Below are 13817 nucleotides of genomic sequence, written 5' to 3' on the forward strand. Positions count from 1 at the left end.
TGTTTTAATCCTATGTGCTTATAGAGTCTGCAATGGATTGTATAATAACTTTAACTCGTATATTTTACCACATAGTTGGTTACCGTGGCCAAATATTTCGGTAAGAGAGGGAAGTATGAAGCTGTTGACGGTGTATTAATTCAGTGGCCTGCAGGTACAACGGGACCACCGTTAGACACACCGGTCTGTGGCTTTGAAGGCGAGTTCTGCATTGAAGAAGGTAAGGCTGTGTCTACAGCTCATACATTTTTTTATATTGGAATCACTTCAATTTTGATTTTTTTGTCTCATTACGTAATCCATACTCGATATATGATATGATCACATACCACGAAACATGGATGGCTAAAACTCTGTCTGTCTGTCTGTCTGTCTGTCTGTCTGTCTGTCTGTCTGTCTGTCTGTCTGTCCGTCCTTCCGCCAGTTCCTCCCTCCCTATGTTCATTCATTCATTCATTCATTCATTCATTCATTCATTCATTCATTCGTTCATTCATTCATTCATTCATTCATTCATTCATTCATTCATTCATTCATTCATTCATTCATTCATTCATTCATTCATTCATTCATTCATTCATTCATTCGTTTGTTCTTTCTCTCGCTCGTCTGTTCGTTCGTCCGTCCGTCTCTACCGCCAGAGAACTTCAGCAACTTGAGATTTGTAATCAGTTTTCTTCTTATGTTGTCAGAACCTCTAAGCCCCTTGGCTATCATGGCGATCGTTATATGTGGTATATTCCTTATCCTTGGGATCGTTGCAACTGTCTTGTACAGGTATGTATGAAGAGAGATATCGAACGTAATCTGTATTTCTGGTACGCAGTTTGTGGCGATATTGATTGATTTGAAAATATGAAATTCGCCGAATCTATCAGATTTTACTATCTCAAATGACAATTCAGTCATTATCGTAAGAGAGTAAGTTTATCCGGACGTAATGATTTTTTTGGAGGGGACATATGTGATGAGTTGGCGTTGCCGTAAAAAGGACTAATTCACGACGACGTGTTGTGTGAGAATAACGATATATAGAGGACAAAATGTCGTAAAAGTTGTAGGAAAGATAAACACAATCTGTGAGTACAACATATATGTTTAAAAATATGAAATTTAATATAGCTGTTTGACATGGCTAAATCTGTATTACCTTTCATCGCCAACATTTACCAATTACTGATGCATTTCCTTGTCTATGAATCTCAAAGCTAACTATAAATCAGTTTACTTGCAAAAAGAGGCATTTCTTCTAGTAATCATAAAAGTTATCTTCATATTTTAGCAAACATTACAAGTTGTGATTTGGTAATTATCTTTCTATGGTTTTCAGATATTGTTGATTGAGTTCAACTTCCTCAATTACCAATGAATGAATAGTGAGATTATCCAGAATCTATCTTATCTTTTGATAGTTTGAATAATTTTTGTACAAAATAGTTTCTATGAATGGTCGGCACTTTCATGAATGGATGTTCTTTTCGGCGTGTAATTACTCAAAATAGACATGATGGGCACAATGGATTTTTTTTCTGAATACGACAATTACCTACGGCATTGCAATAAATAAAGTCAATATTTTCCTGAGCGCATGAATGAAAGATGGAATATCATTTTTTTTATCAGATCGAATAACAATGACGAAGATAATTAGTTTCCACAACCTTCGTAATACTTATAATGTATTATATTTCTTTGGTAATCAAGGTAGTTTAAAGTACAAACGATGATAATATGCACTTTTCTTTAATTTCCGGCTAATGCTATCCTAGTTAGATTCTGAATACGCTCGTAATCTCATCAAGACGGCTTCGATTCTTTCTTCCAGACGTTTTAAACTACAAAAAGAAATAGCCGAGATGTTATGGAAGATAGTCCCAGAGGAAATCATCTTGGAACAAAAAGCAGCATTAAGTGTAACCTCAATGGTAAGCTTAATAAGTTAATGTATGTTGATCGATCAAAAATGCTGAAAAAAGTATTAAACTCACACGGTATAACTAAACAAAATATAATGGTTACAGAGACGTTAATTTGCGTCGGATGAATCCCTACTTTCTTGATGTACTATTTTTGTATTACTTTTAGAAGGTAGTGAATTACATTTTCCTCATCTGCATGCTATTAATTTGTAATTTGACTTAAAATGAAACATAGTCTTACTGTCACGAATATTGTTTCTCCTCGTCTTGACTGATAAATAATCTTACCAACATTGTAACAATTTTCTCTGCTTGAACAACCGTTACCTTCATTGTCGTCAACGTATATAGATTGCAGCAATATAAACTGTAATGTAACCCTAGTTGTATATCACGTGCAAGACGATAAAATATAGCAGTGTTAACGTAGTGTGCACTTGATGGGAAATAAACTCTTTACAATTTTGCTGCTACTTTGTTCAAGAAACCGCCAAACTATTCTGCTGTACTTGAATCAATAAGAACAACAGGTCAACGTGCAAAGTTTTGAAATAGAAGTCACAATGATATCAAAATTAGCATATTAGAATACAGTATGGAAGTCGAATCATTTCATGTTATCTTTATGGAAAAATATAAGATTGACGATTTCCTTAAAAAGAAAACGGCGAGCCTCCAAATTTCTTTTATTATTTTAAAAAAGGACCAAGAACAAGCTCCCATATAGGAAAGCTTGGAGAGAAGTGAGGGAATTTGATTTACAGGGAAATTTGTCTTCTACATTAATTTGATAAGATTTTATCGCGCAAGACGATACAATTTAAGAATATTAATGTTTGTCACGTCAGACGATGACCGTTTGCTTCAACATAACTGAAGTCCAAGGTAATACTCAACATTACGTATCACAACCTTCCTAGAAGAAAATAGAAGTTCGAATTCTGAAGAAGAAGAAAAACAACTAGAAAAAAAAGAAATTAATTTAACACCGTTCTTGAAACAGTATACATTTGATGCATACAAAACAATGACGACGCCAATAACAGCTCAGAGGCAGTATTGTCTGATTAAATCTTGGTGCTGCCGGGATGGCGCATTAGTAAGTGTTGGGATTGGGGTGTTACTCCAAGGACAGTAAAACGAACTAGGGATCAGATGTTAATTAATAGACTGACATTTTGTATTTTGATCTAATCAAGGGTTAATTGGTTTTGGATATTTGTAAAGTTTTAACAAAAGGAAAGCGACCTAAACTCTAAGAAGATTACTACTAGTAAATGATACGACCACAAGAAACCTCAAGTTCACTTCGGTACACGTCGGTAGGATCCGAAGACATATGTATGATGACTGGATAAAATAAGACTTTCAGGACTAAGCTTATTATTGAAGGTATTCAGGTTGACATTTAACAAGACAAATGACGCAATCAAGAATAAAACACGCAATTCATTTACACAACTCAAGTAATAAATGTCCAGGAACTTAGATATTGATACCAATTATATGCTAGCTAAAATGTTAAAACTGTACTGTAATGCCTGACACACTATATCTTTCTATGAATAGATATCAGTTCCTTCGTCGAAAAATGATTCTAAGGAGGAACAAGTGTTTACTAAACTTGCAAATGTGAAGGTAAGTGACAATCATAGGTTTACACTAGTCTTGCAGACTTTAGTTGTATGGCACCTTTACAGATATCAGTTTTCGAGGATAGTTCTAATTTGGATTACTTAGCATTATTGCATATTATATTATAGCATTACCAATTCCAGTGAATTTTGTGACGTCATCGCTGTACATTATTACTGATAATGTACTCCGTTATTGGGCATCGCGGACCCGGAACGAGCATAACAATACAAGCTTATGGCCGTAAGGCAATAAAGGTGTGGGTATTTAAGAACAGGGAAATTATGGGGTAAACACCATAAGAATTTTTTAAAAAAAGATTCAAATTAAAATGAAACAAATTTGTGTTCACAGCAGTTCATTGAAGTGTATATGTGTGTGTACGTGTACGTACGTGCGTCGCTATGATTAGTATTCAGCTTCTGGGCCTAACTCGGCAGACGATGTTCAGCGCTGTGTATATTATACGTTGTTTTGCGTGTCTCGATCTTCAAATTCACTGAAATTGGCAAAACTATAAAACAATAACAATAATGTACGCCCATCCAGTCCATAATGGTCTCAAGCAAACTTTGCACTCCATAATGGGCTCGGCTGTCGCCTCGCCCATTATGTCGTTCAAAGTTTGCTTTCGTCCATTATGGGCTGGGAGGGCGTACATTATTGTTTAACCATTTCACAATTCGTCATACAAAATTTGATGATGGCCTTATTGGAATGGTACCACATCTGTTTATAACATAACAAAACGTTCAATATGACATGTACTAGAAGGTTAATAGTATTTGCTGCCATTCTGTGTTCAATAGCACAAACCATTCAAGTATAAGCATTACACTCGCCATCTATTGTGATTTGTTATTTTTCTTATAACATATATATTACTATTAGAGTTACTAACTTTTAGGCGCCCATTTCGCATCAATCCCAAGTGTGCTAATAACGCCAGGAGACCATATTTATTGCCATCGACTGCAAATACACCTATAAACGCAGTGTATATGGTATCATTGTAACATTCTTATATTTCAGGGATCAAGACAAGCCATAAAATCGATTGATTACCAGAAGATAAAATTAACTCAATCGTTTTTAATCGAACTTAAACAGGTTAGTGTCATATCTACGCAGTCTTTTGGTCCGATGAAATAAACAGTTTAGCATATTTCCATTTTAAGAGTACTATTTAGGTTTGAGAAAGACTTAGTTTAGTCTAGGTAACTTTCATTTAGTTGATATTTTATTTTGTTTTGTTTACTTCATCCAATTACGATGTGCTTACAGTTGTAGGAATTGTGCAATAATAGTTAATTAATTAATTAATTAATTAATCAATCGGTTGATTGAGTAAAGCATTTTTTCAATCAATCAATCAATCAATCAATCAATCAATCAATCAATCAATCAATCAATCAATCAATCAATCAATCAATCAATCAATCAATCAATCAATCAATCAATCGACCGACTGACCGATCAATAGTCGGTAGTAGATCGGTTGGCTTGTCGGTCGCTCATCCACTCATTTTCTGCCTCAATTACTCCTCCAGTATATTCTGCAAGTTTTGTTTATGTATAATATTTATTAGAAAACAAACCTTAAATATACAATTGTTGTTAGCTTCTTATATCATTTTTTTACAAAACATACACGAGTACAGTTTTAAAACGTCATACAAAAGTCTGAGTATCTATTTGCAATCAATAGGAAGATTCCATTCTTTACAAAAGACACAAAAGGACAAAGACAGAACCACAATTTTGAAAGTTAACGATGACCAAATATGTATTATATCTTTCAATAGCTTCGTGAAATCCACAACGCAAACCTTGCGAGATTCGTAGGTGGGTGTGTCGAACCTTCGATGCCGTGCTTAGTGGTGGAGTATTGCCCAAAGGGAAGTTTACAGGTAAGAACAATAGACAAGCAACATTTGGATATCAAATTTTACCAATTCTATCAATCATATTAACAAAATTGCTTTACTCAAATATGAATAAATGTTTGAGTCGACACTAACATTTTACGATGCTCATATTATTTTACAATGTAAGAAATCCAGAAATATGTATAATATCTTATGACTAATATTGTTTATTAAATATCTATAGCTCGGGTTAAAATATGACGTGTTCGAATATCTGATGTCGAAAATCAACATAATTTCGCTCAAATATTAATAAAGTTGTAGTTTCTTATATATATCAACAAATTGTGCGATATTCGTGGTTTTACGAATTCGTGAATTATGTACAATGTTTGCTGTATAAAGAAAATTTTCAAAATTCGCACAGTTTGTGTCAGTCAGATCTTAATTTATGTTTCACGTCATCAACAGGATATCCTAGAAAATGAGTCTATCAAGCTTGATTGGATGTTTCGATATTCCTTAATGTACGACATCGTTAAGGTAAGCCTTAAAGGAAATTGCTTATTTTGTACAGGTTTAACATGATGCATGTAAGTATCGGGTTCCTCGTCAGAGCGTCACATAGCTTTTAAAAAACAGACATACACGCAATCGTCTTTCTGCTCGTTGTATGTGATAGGATTAAGACCATTAGATGTTATTCCCCAAGGTTTTTCTTCGTTCAGCCAAGGAAAATATGAGTGACCCAGTAGGTCTTTGTCACTTTGAGTCGCTTGACAAGAAGTAACAAACCTTAGGTCATGAGTGTTATCCGGTTGAATGAAGAAAAATATTGGAGATTAACATAAAAATACCAGCACAAGTAATATCAACGAAAAATCGGGAAAGTAACAGCAATTTTAACGTTTTGTCTCATATTTCGAATGAAGCAGAATAAGTGACGTAGACACGCATTGGCATGACATAGACGTGCGTTGTCGTGATGTAGAACGACCAGAGTATATATTCCATATTTGTTGTAAAACTTTGCTCGTGCATGGTATAATATGTAACATATACATTTGCGATCAAGGCCACTGACTTTGCAAGTCATGGTTGTTGTTTTAACAACACCTTTTCTGCTGAAAACAGGATGATTGTTATTCACGGAGTCTAAAAAACAGCGTTATGTAAACAAAACTCTCTCTTAGGTCAAAGTATAGGTCAAAGTAAACTCAACTTGCAAAAGTATTGACCTTTATGCCCACGATATCTAATAACTGACCTTTGGACTTTTATAGGGTATGGACTACATTCACAGTTCTTTCATCAAATGTATGGGTAATTTGAAATCTTCTAACTGTCTGGTGGACAGCAGGTTTGTTCTAAAGATAAGTGATTTTGGTTTGAACGAATGGCGAGACATTATTTTGGATGTATCTCAAGCTTCGACGCATGCAGACTTCTATAGTAAGTTATATCAAACAATTATTCTTTCAACTTACCATGGAACACTCTCTTTCTTATAATTTTCAAACGTCAAAGTGTTTATTATTTGTTTATTTGCGATTTATTTATTTATTTGTTTGTTTATTTATTCATTCATTCATTCATTCATTCATTTATTCATTCATTCATTTATTTAATTATTCATTCATTCATTCATTTGTATGTATGTATGTATGTATGTATGTATGTATGTATGTATGTATGTATGTATGTATGTATGTATGCATGCATGCATGCATGCATGCATGCATGCATGCATGTATGTATGTATGTATGTATGTATGTATGTATGTATGTATGTATGTATGTTATTTAAATATTCATTCATTCATTCAGTTACTTTTTATCTATTCCTTGACTAACACATTGTTTATTTAAATGTTGCTTTAAAGTTTATTTCTCACTTTCTTTATCTAAACTTAAGATGCTTTTCTGATAAGTAATTCGTTAACTAGCTAAAACTAAATAAAAACTAAATAAAACTAAATAAAAAAATAAAAATCGAAATTAACATACATTATAAATTAGAAAGAACGAATGTACAGCATTATAAGCATTATTCATATTTTTCTACCGATAATTTTCTCACATGGTTTATTTCCTCGAATGTCTATAATAATCGGATACATAAGCAGTTAAAAAACGCCAAGTTCAACCCCAAATTCAGAGTTTTCTACCGTAGCCTAGAAGATGCTTAAAGGGTGTTATTAACACCCTTTATTTAATTATTCATTCATTCATTCATTTGTATGTATGTATGTATGTATGTATGTATGTATGTATGTATGTATGTATGTATGTATGTATGCATGCATGCATGCATGCATGCATGCATGCATGCATGTATGTATGTATGTATGTATGCATGCATGCATGCATGCATGCATGCATGCATGCATGTATGTATGTATGTATGTATGTATGTATGTATGTATGTATGTATGTATGTTATTTAAGTATTCATTCATTCATTCAGTTACTTTTTATCTATTCCTTGACTAACACATTGTTTATTTAAATGTTGCTTTAAAGTTTATTTCTCACTTTCTTTATCTAAACTTAAGATGCTTTTTTGATAAGTAATTCGTTAACTAGCTAAAACTAAATAAAAACTAAATAAAACTAAATAAAAAAATAAAAATCGAAATTAACATACATGATAAATTAGAAAGAACGTACAGCATTATAAGCATTATTCATATTTTTCTACCGATAATTTTCTCACATGGTTTATTTCCTCGAATGTCTATAATAATCGGATACATAAGCAGTTAAAAAACGCCAAGTTCAACCCCAAATTCAGAGTTTTCTACCGTAGCCTAGAAGATGCTTAAAGGGTGTTATTAACAGTTAAGGGTTGTAGAAACTACAGCACAAAGTAACTGTACCTTGCCACATATTTACCCTTTCTTAGTATCACTGTGCGCAAAATAGTTTAGAAACGTGAAGATAAACATAAAAGAATTTTACTTGAACATCTATTTATATAGATTGCTACTCAAGATACAATTCTACACATGACTGTACAAGTTAGGGACTATTCGGAGTATTCAATATACATGTAAACGAATACATCAAATCGCATTCAACTGTACATGTAGGGGACTTGATGTGCAGGAATAATGGATTGATTTAGAATGTGTTGCGTAAAATGCCACTCCATTTGGTATATTGTTAACATTTTCAGCAGCATTAGTATTATCATACCTACCTAGCTACTCTATGTGTTCTTTGGATCAATAGTTATTTGCAAGAAACTGTTGATTATAATCGTTTGAGAAATACTCACAACCTGAGAGTTTCAAAAGATTCTTCTAAACCCCGTATTAACCAAACTAATCATTGACGCAATGTATTCAGTGATATAAGTTGACATGGCTGATCCTACCGGGTATAGCCTTATAACACCAATGGTTTCATTTGTAAATCATACACCTTTTTAGATCTGTATACAACTTACAAGTATCTTTTTTTGCTATTATTAAAAGACGTGTTTAGCTTTTGTTGAATTACGTAGATGGCACACATGATCAGTTTCACATAACCATCAGAATTTGATGAAGAGCGAGTAAAGACAGGCATGCCCCATAAACACGAAGAACCAAAAAGAAATGTACTGAAGTAGTTATAATATAAGAAACAGTGTTTCAGCCATCAAGAGTCAAAATGTTGCAGGTTGTGGAGTACATTCTTTTAATCATACTGGTGTTGCAATAGGGAAGAGTTTACCACTTTCCATAAGGCAGCCTGAGTCTTAAAATGCATTATAGAGAAAAACATCATTTTATGACACATATATTTTCTAACAGCAAAATCGATTTATATATATATATTATGTGTTGTATTGCCACATCTTTGACAGTCTTTTCCATTATTATTTATTGTACCATTTACTTACACTCAACCAAACAGCTAAACTTAGGATCGGAAAATGAAAAGGACACAGAGTAATAAGACACTATAGGGTATGAATAATACATGAGATTGACTGAGACCTAGATATTACCTTCTTTCCTGGGTTAATGACCCCTTTACTTAACGTGTACACTCTCGGGAGGAAAGACGGGAGGCACAACTACTAAAGACTACTGACATGACGTAAACAGTTATTGATTAGGTTATCTATATTCTGATGTATGATGTTAGACACACGAAATATGAACATCGTCTCTCTACTTTCCATTGACATGTAGCTATGCTTTGGAGATCTCCAGAGAATCTACGCGGCAAAATGCCAATACGAGGAACACAGAAGGGCGATGTGTATAGTTTTGGGATTATTATTCAAGAGATAATCACAAGAACAGGCCCTTTTGATAATGAAATTGGGAATGAGTATCTTTCTCCCCAAGGTAAGAAGGACTGTGTTATCAAATACTGATGTTCATACTTATATCAGATGTACTCGTTACTTAAGGCGTTTCAATGCCCCCTATAGTGTAGACTTTTGATTTTACGCGACCGAAGGTGCATGTAGAGTGTGTTTATGCGCTCCGAGTACGCTCATCCTTCGGGTTTTGTCGGCAAACTTTGGAGCACAGACCAGAAATCTTATAGCACGGCATAAAACGATAGTGCGACTGAACATTTCTGTAATGCTGTTTGTGGTAATAATTGGAGACTAGACATGCGCAAATGTTCTAAATGTCTCAAGGCTCAGCTCAACAAAAAACTTACTAATATTGAAGACTTTGTCGTCAGATATGTTACAACTATTACAACACTGCTTCTTTTCGTCGTCTGGCATACGGAAATTTTACCAACATAGCGGCATTTATTTATCATTAAATTTAGCAGAGATTCGCCAAATTATATGTAGATTATTGATGCAACTCAGTGGACTAAAGTGTAAAATGTAAAAATTGTGCCCATTGCCAGGTATAAAATGTAACAATGTCAGTGAGATATTGATCGATCCAGTCAATAAAATGTAGAAATGTTGCAACTATTTTTTTAAACCAGACAGAATTTTGTTTCTGCTCAACGAGCTTCTATTGTAGTGTTTGAAATTTATAAAAGCAACTTTTAAATTCGATACATAGATATTGTTGAGAGAGTGACAGCGAGTCAAAACGTGCCATTCCGTCCACAAGTCAGTTCGTCTGAGGCTCCTGATGACGTCATACAGTTGATGGAGCATTGCTGGAGTGAGGACCCCTTAGACAGACCAGATTTCTCAAAATTGAAAAACCATGTCAGGAAAATGAATGCGGAACGAGGGTAAGTAATATCGTCCACCATTCATTGTCTACTGCAGAGCTCAGAAGTAGCAGAGGAAAATTGATTATGATCAAAATAAAAACAAAATGGTGAATTCAAACGGTAATATTCCTGGAGTGAATATATGATTGTTCAACCCACACTCTATGATTAAGGCTATGTTTAGGTTATATATTTACCAGCAGCAATGCAAATATGACACATGATATTGTAAGCAAAGTGAATCAATAGAATTCAATATTAGCAGACATGCAGTTATGAAAAAAATTAAAAACCATGTTGAGTATTATAAAAAGGGGGCATTATTATGATACTGAGAGTAACAGAACAAAGTAAAACAACAATGTATTTGTTGTGTTCTTGGAAAGTGTTTTTTAAAAAAAATATAAATTTGTTGTAAAAAAATACTACTTATCGATCAAATGGGAGTAAACATTGTTGTGGTAAGTGCATCCAGCAATTTCTCTGTTAATTATATTAGGGGTGAGATCAATAGTTCGATGTAGGATAAAACTTACGTTGTTGGGTTCGCCCTCAGCCCCTATTCTAACTTATTAATTGGAGTGCATACACAGCTAGTATGTAGTAAGGAAAGAATAGCTGTTTTATTGACACTTCAGTGAATTTTATTGCCGTGCATTTACTATAGCGAAGAGTCTTCCCTTTCTAAATTTGAGGACATTTAAAAAAAAATATTTGCATTTAGGGGTACAAAACAGATCCATTAAAAGTAAGATAGTTTTTGAAAGATAAGAACTAAAATGGTTCAAAAACTCACCACCACAAAGTAAATTTAGAGAGTCATCCTTTTTATTCTACATTGAACTATTGATCTCTCTCCTTATCACTTTGGGTTACTATAGTATGATGATGAGTTAAATGATGCTTTCATGGTGTGGGTTGAATATCGATATCCGGCAATATTTTACCATAGCAGTATATACATGTAGTTGAACATAATGAATTGTACGCTCCCAGGGAGTTGAGGAAGTACAAATTGTCGTTGTACCGCTAATTATCATTGCCATAGTTTTAAAACGCTGAGAGCATAGTAGGGGAAAGCTCTATATAAAAAAGCTAAAATTATAGTACTTTTTACATACTTTTCATTTTATGTGATTGCTTTTTTTAGGAAACACAGTCATTTTGAAACAACTTGTACTAGTTACAAACAGGCTCTTTTGAAAGATCTTATAAACTAAGACATTTTTGGTTTCTTATTTACAGAAATAGCGATAATATCTTAGACAACTTGTTAACACGAATGGAACAATATGCAAATAACTTAGAAGAAATAGTTGCACAAAGAACAGTACAACTTGTAGAAGAACAGCGGAAGTCAGAAATGCTCCTACAACAGCTGTTACCAAGGTAACGTACAAGAGCTCAATAACATTGCATAAACTGGAAAATATGACAGTGATAATTTCTGTCTGAAAAACTTTCATGATCAGTAGTTGCCGACGTTTCCTCTGTTTTATTTCACACAGGTCGGTGGCGGATCAACTGAAACAAGGAAAAACAGTTGATGCCGAAGCATTTGATGGCGTGACAATTTTCTTTAGTGATATTGTTGGTTTTACGGCCCTGTCCGCGGCAAGTACACCCCTTCAGGTTGTAGACTTGCTAAATGATCTCTACACCTGCTTTGATGCGATTATTGACAACTTTGATGTATATAAGGTAAGTGTTTATTTCACGTTGTCGACCATATATATCTCAACACACAGTATTTAGTAGAACGGTTTTGCGTTAGCACCTACGACGGTATAAACTTATTAGTCACGTGTGTTGACTCACAGAAGTAGTTTGTGAGATGTTAGGAGTCATCTAAGTTGCAGGAATGCCCTCGTACTTTACACTGACTGACCTCGAGCCGTTCTGAGAAGCGGAATAAGGGATTTTCCTTCTTGCCAGTAGTAGCAGGGTTTATTGTTCCTGATATAGCATTAAGATGTAAGTCCGCCTTGTAGATAAAATGTTCTCAAACGTAAAGTTTTTGCTGCATAATGTCTATTCAAACAGCATATCTCTAGCTAGCTCTCCAGAAGTGCAAAAAAAAATACGTCAGTGGCATGCATGTTGAAATTCTTCTATTGATAAATACAAAAATACAGTTTTAAATGTCTGACCAGATATCGAATAGAAGAAATCTTCATCGGGTTTTGAAAGATCCATTATTGATAAAATACTTTTAAAACACATCTAAACTTTTAAGTGAATTTTGATCAATATAGGTGCCTTGAAATTTATCGATGATCGTGTTTAAGTTTTTCTCTTAAGAATTGTGTTTAGGTCTTTATTGGTAAACTATAGATATATATCTCAGGGAAAGCACCTTGCAGGTTTTAAATTCAAGCTGTCTAGTTTTGCCACAGACAAAGAAAACACTCTGTATCTGTGGTTTTATCCTCATTACCAAAATATAACAATCCTCCATAACGTAAGGTATTCACTGTCACAGTTATATACCTTTAGAGAAATACTCAATCGTTTTATTTGTAATTTAAAGTGATATTTCCTAAGTTGACATAAACGTAATTTGGTGACCAAATGCTATAGTACGTTATTAACACGGTCAACATCTTGAAAACGCGTGTTATTTCACTACTTCTAGAACGAAATGCACCTATGATGAATTAAATACTGCAGCAAAGTATAAGTAATTGTTTAGCTCATCAGCGCTATTTGCACAGGTGTGTCTGTCTGTTTGTTTGGATGAATTACTGACATCAGTAAAGCTTGCGACTGACAAAACTGAAAAGCAAAGTCCTAAGCTGTAGCTCACTATGCAATTGCATCCAGTTGGTTTATCATTGTGAGTTCTTATGTAGGTATAACCTTAACGACATCTTTATCAGCAATCTGAAACAAATCAATGATTTTTTTCAACCATCTACATTGAACTGATATCAAAGCCTAGCCGCCTATGCAGTTGTAATCCCAAATAACTAGATTTAATCACTTTTGAATTTGTTTGGGATGTATTACATTGGATTACACAAAGACTAAGATAACTTTATTTACCAATAATGGACGCTTTTACTTAGAAAATATGGAAGATGTCCCAATCAGTTGGAATTGGAACGTCTGGCTACATTAAATTCTATCACGCTCTAGCAGATAGCGTCGTTATACCGAGTGATGGGCTGTTTCATATTTGAAAGACTATTAGCCGTACTAA

At 33.9% G+C, this 13817-nt stretch overlaps 1 protein-coding gene across 1 annotated transcript in view; it reads left to right on the forward strand.

Annotated features, from left to right (window-relative positions):
- The window catches only part of LOC144442003 (atrial natriuretic peptide receptor 1-like), a 38717-nt gene that overhangs the window by 22026 nt on the left and 2874 nt on the right, over window positions 1–13817 (forward strand). The window contains exons 6-17 of the mRNA XM_078131275.1: window positions 76–220; window positions 693–777; window positions 1826–1925; window positions 3489–3557; window positions 4587–4664; window positions 5360–5464; window positions 5894–5965; window positions 6706–6874; window positions 9607–9765; window positions 10456–10633; window positions 11861–12004; window positions 12124–12316. Coding sequence (XP_077987401.1) covers window positions 76–220; window positions 693–777; window positions 1826–1925; window positions 3489–3557; window positions 4587–4664; window positions 5360–5464; window positions 5894–5965; window positions 6706–6874; window positions 9607–9765; window positions 10456–10633; window positions 11861–12004; window positions 12124–12316 — 1497 coding nt within the window. The remainder of the gene's footprint in view (window positions 1–75; window positions 221–692; window positions 778–1825; window positions 1926–3488; window positions 3558–4586; window positions 4665–5359; window positions 5465–5893; window positions 5966–6705; window positions 6875–9606; window positions 9766–10455; window positions 10634–11860; window positions 12005–12123; window positions 12317–13817) is intronic.

Source organism: Glandiceps talaboti, chromosome 11 (genome assembly GCF_964340395.1).
Source record: "Glandiceps talaboti chromosome 11, keGlaTala1.1, whole genome shotgun sequence".
Classification (NCBI taxonomy): Eukaryota; Metazoa; Hemichordata; class Enteropneusta; family Spengelidae; genus Glandiceps; species Glandiceps talaboti.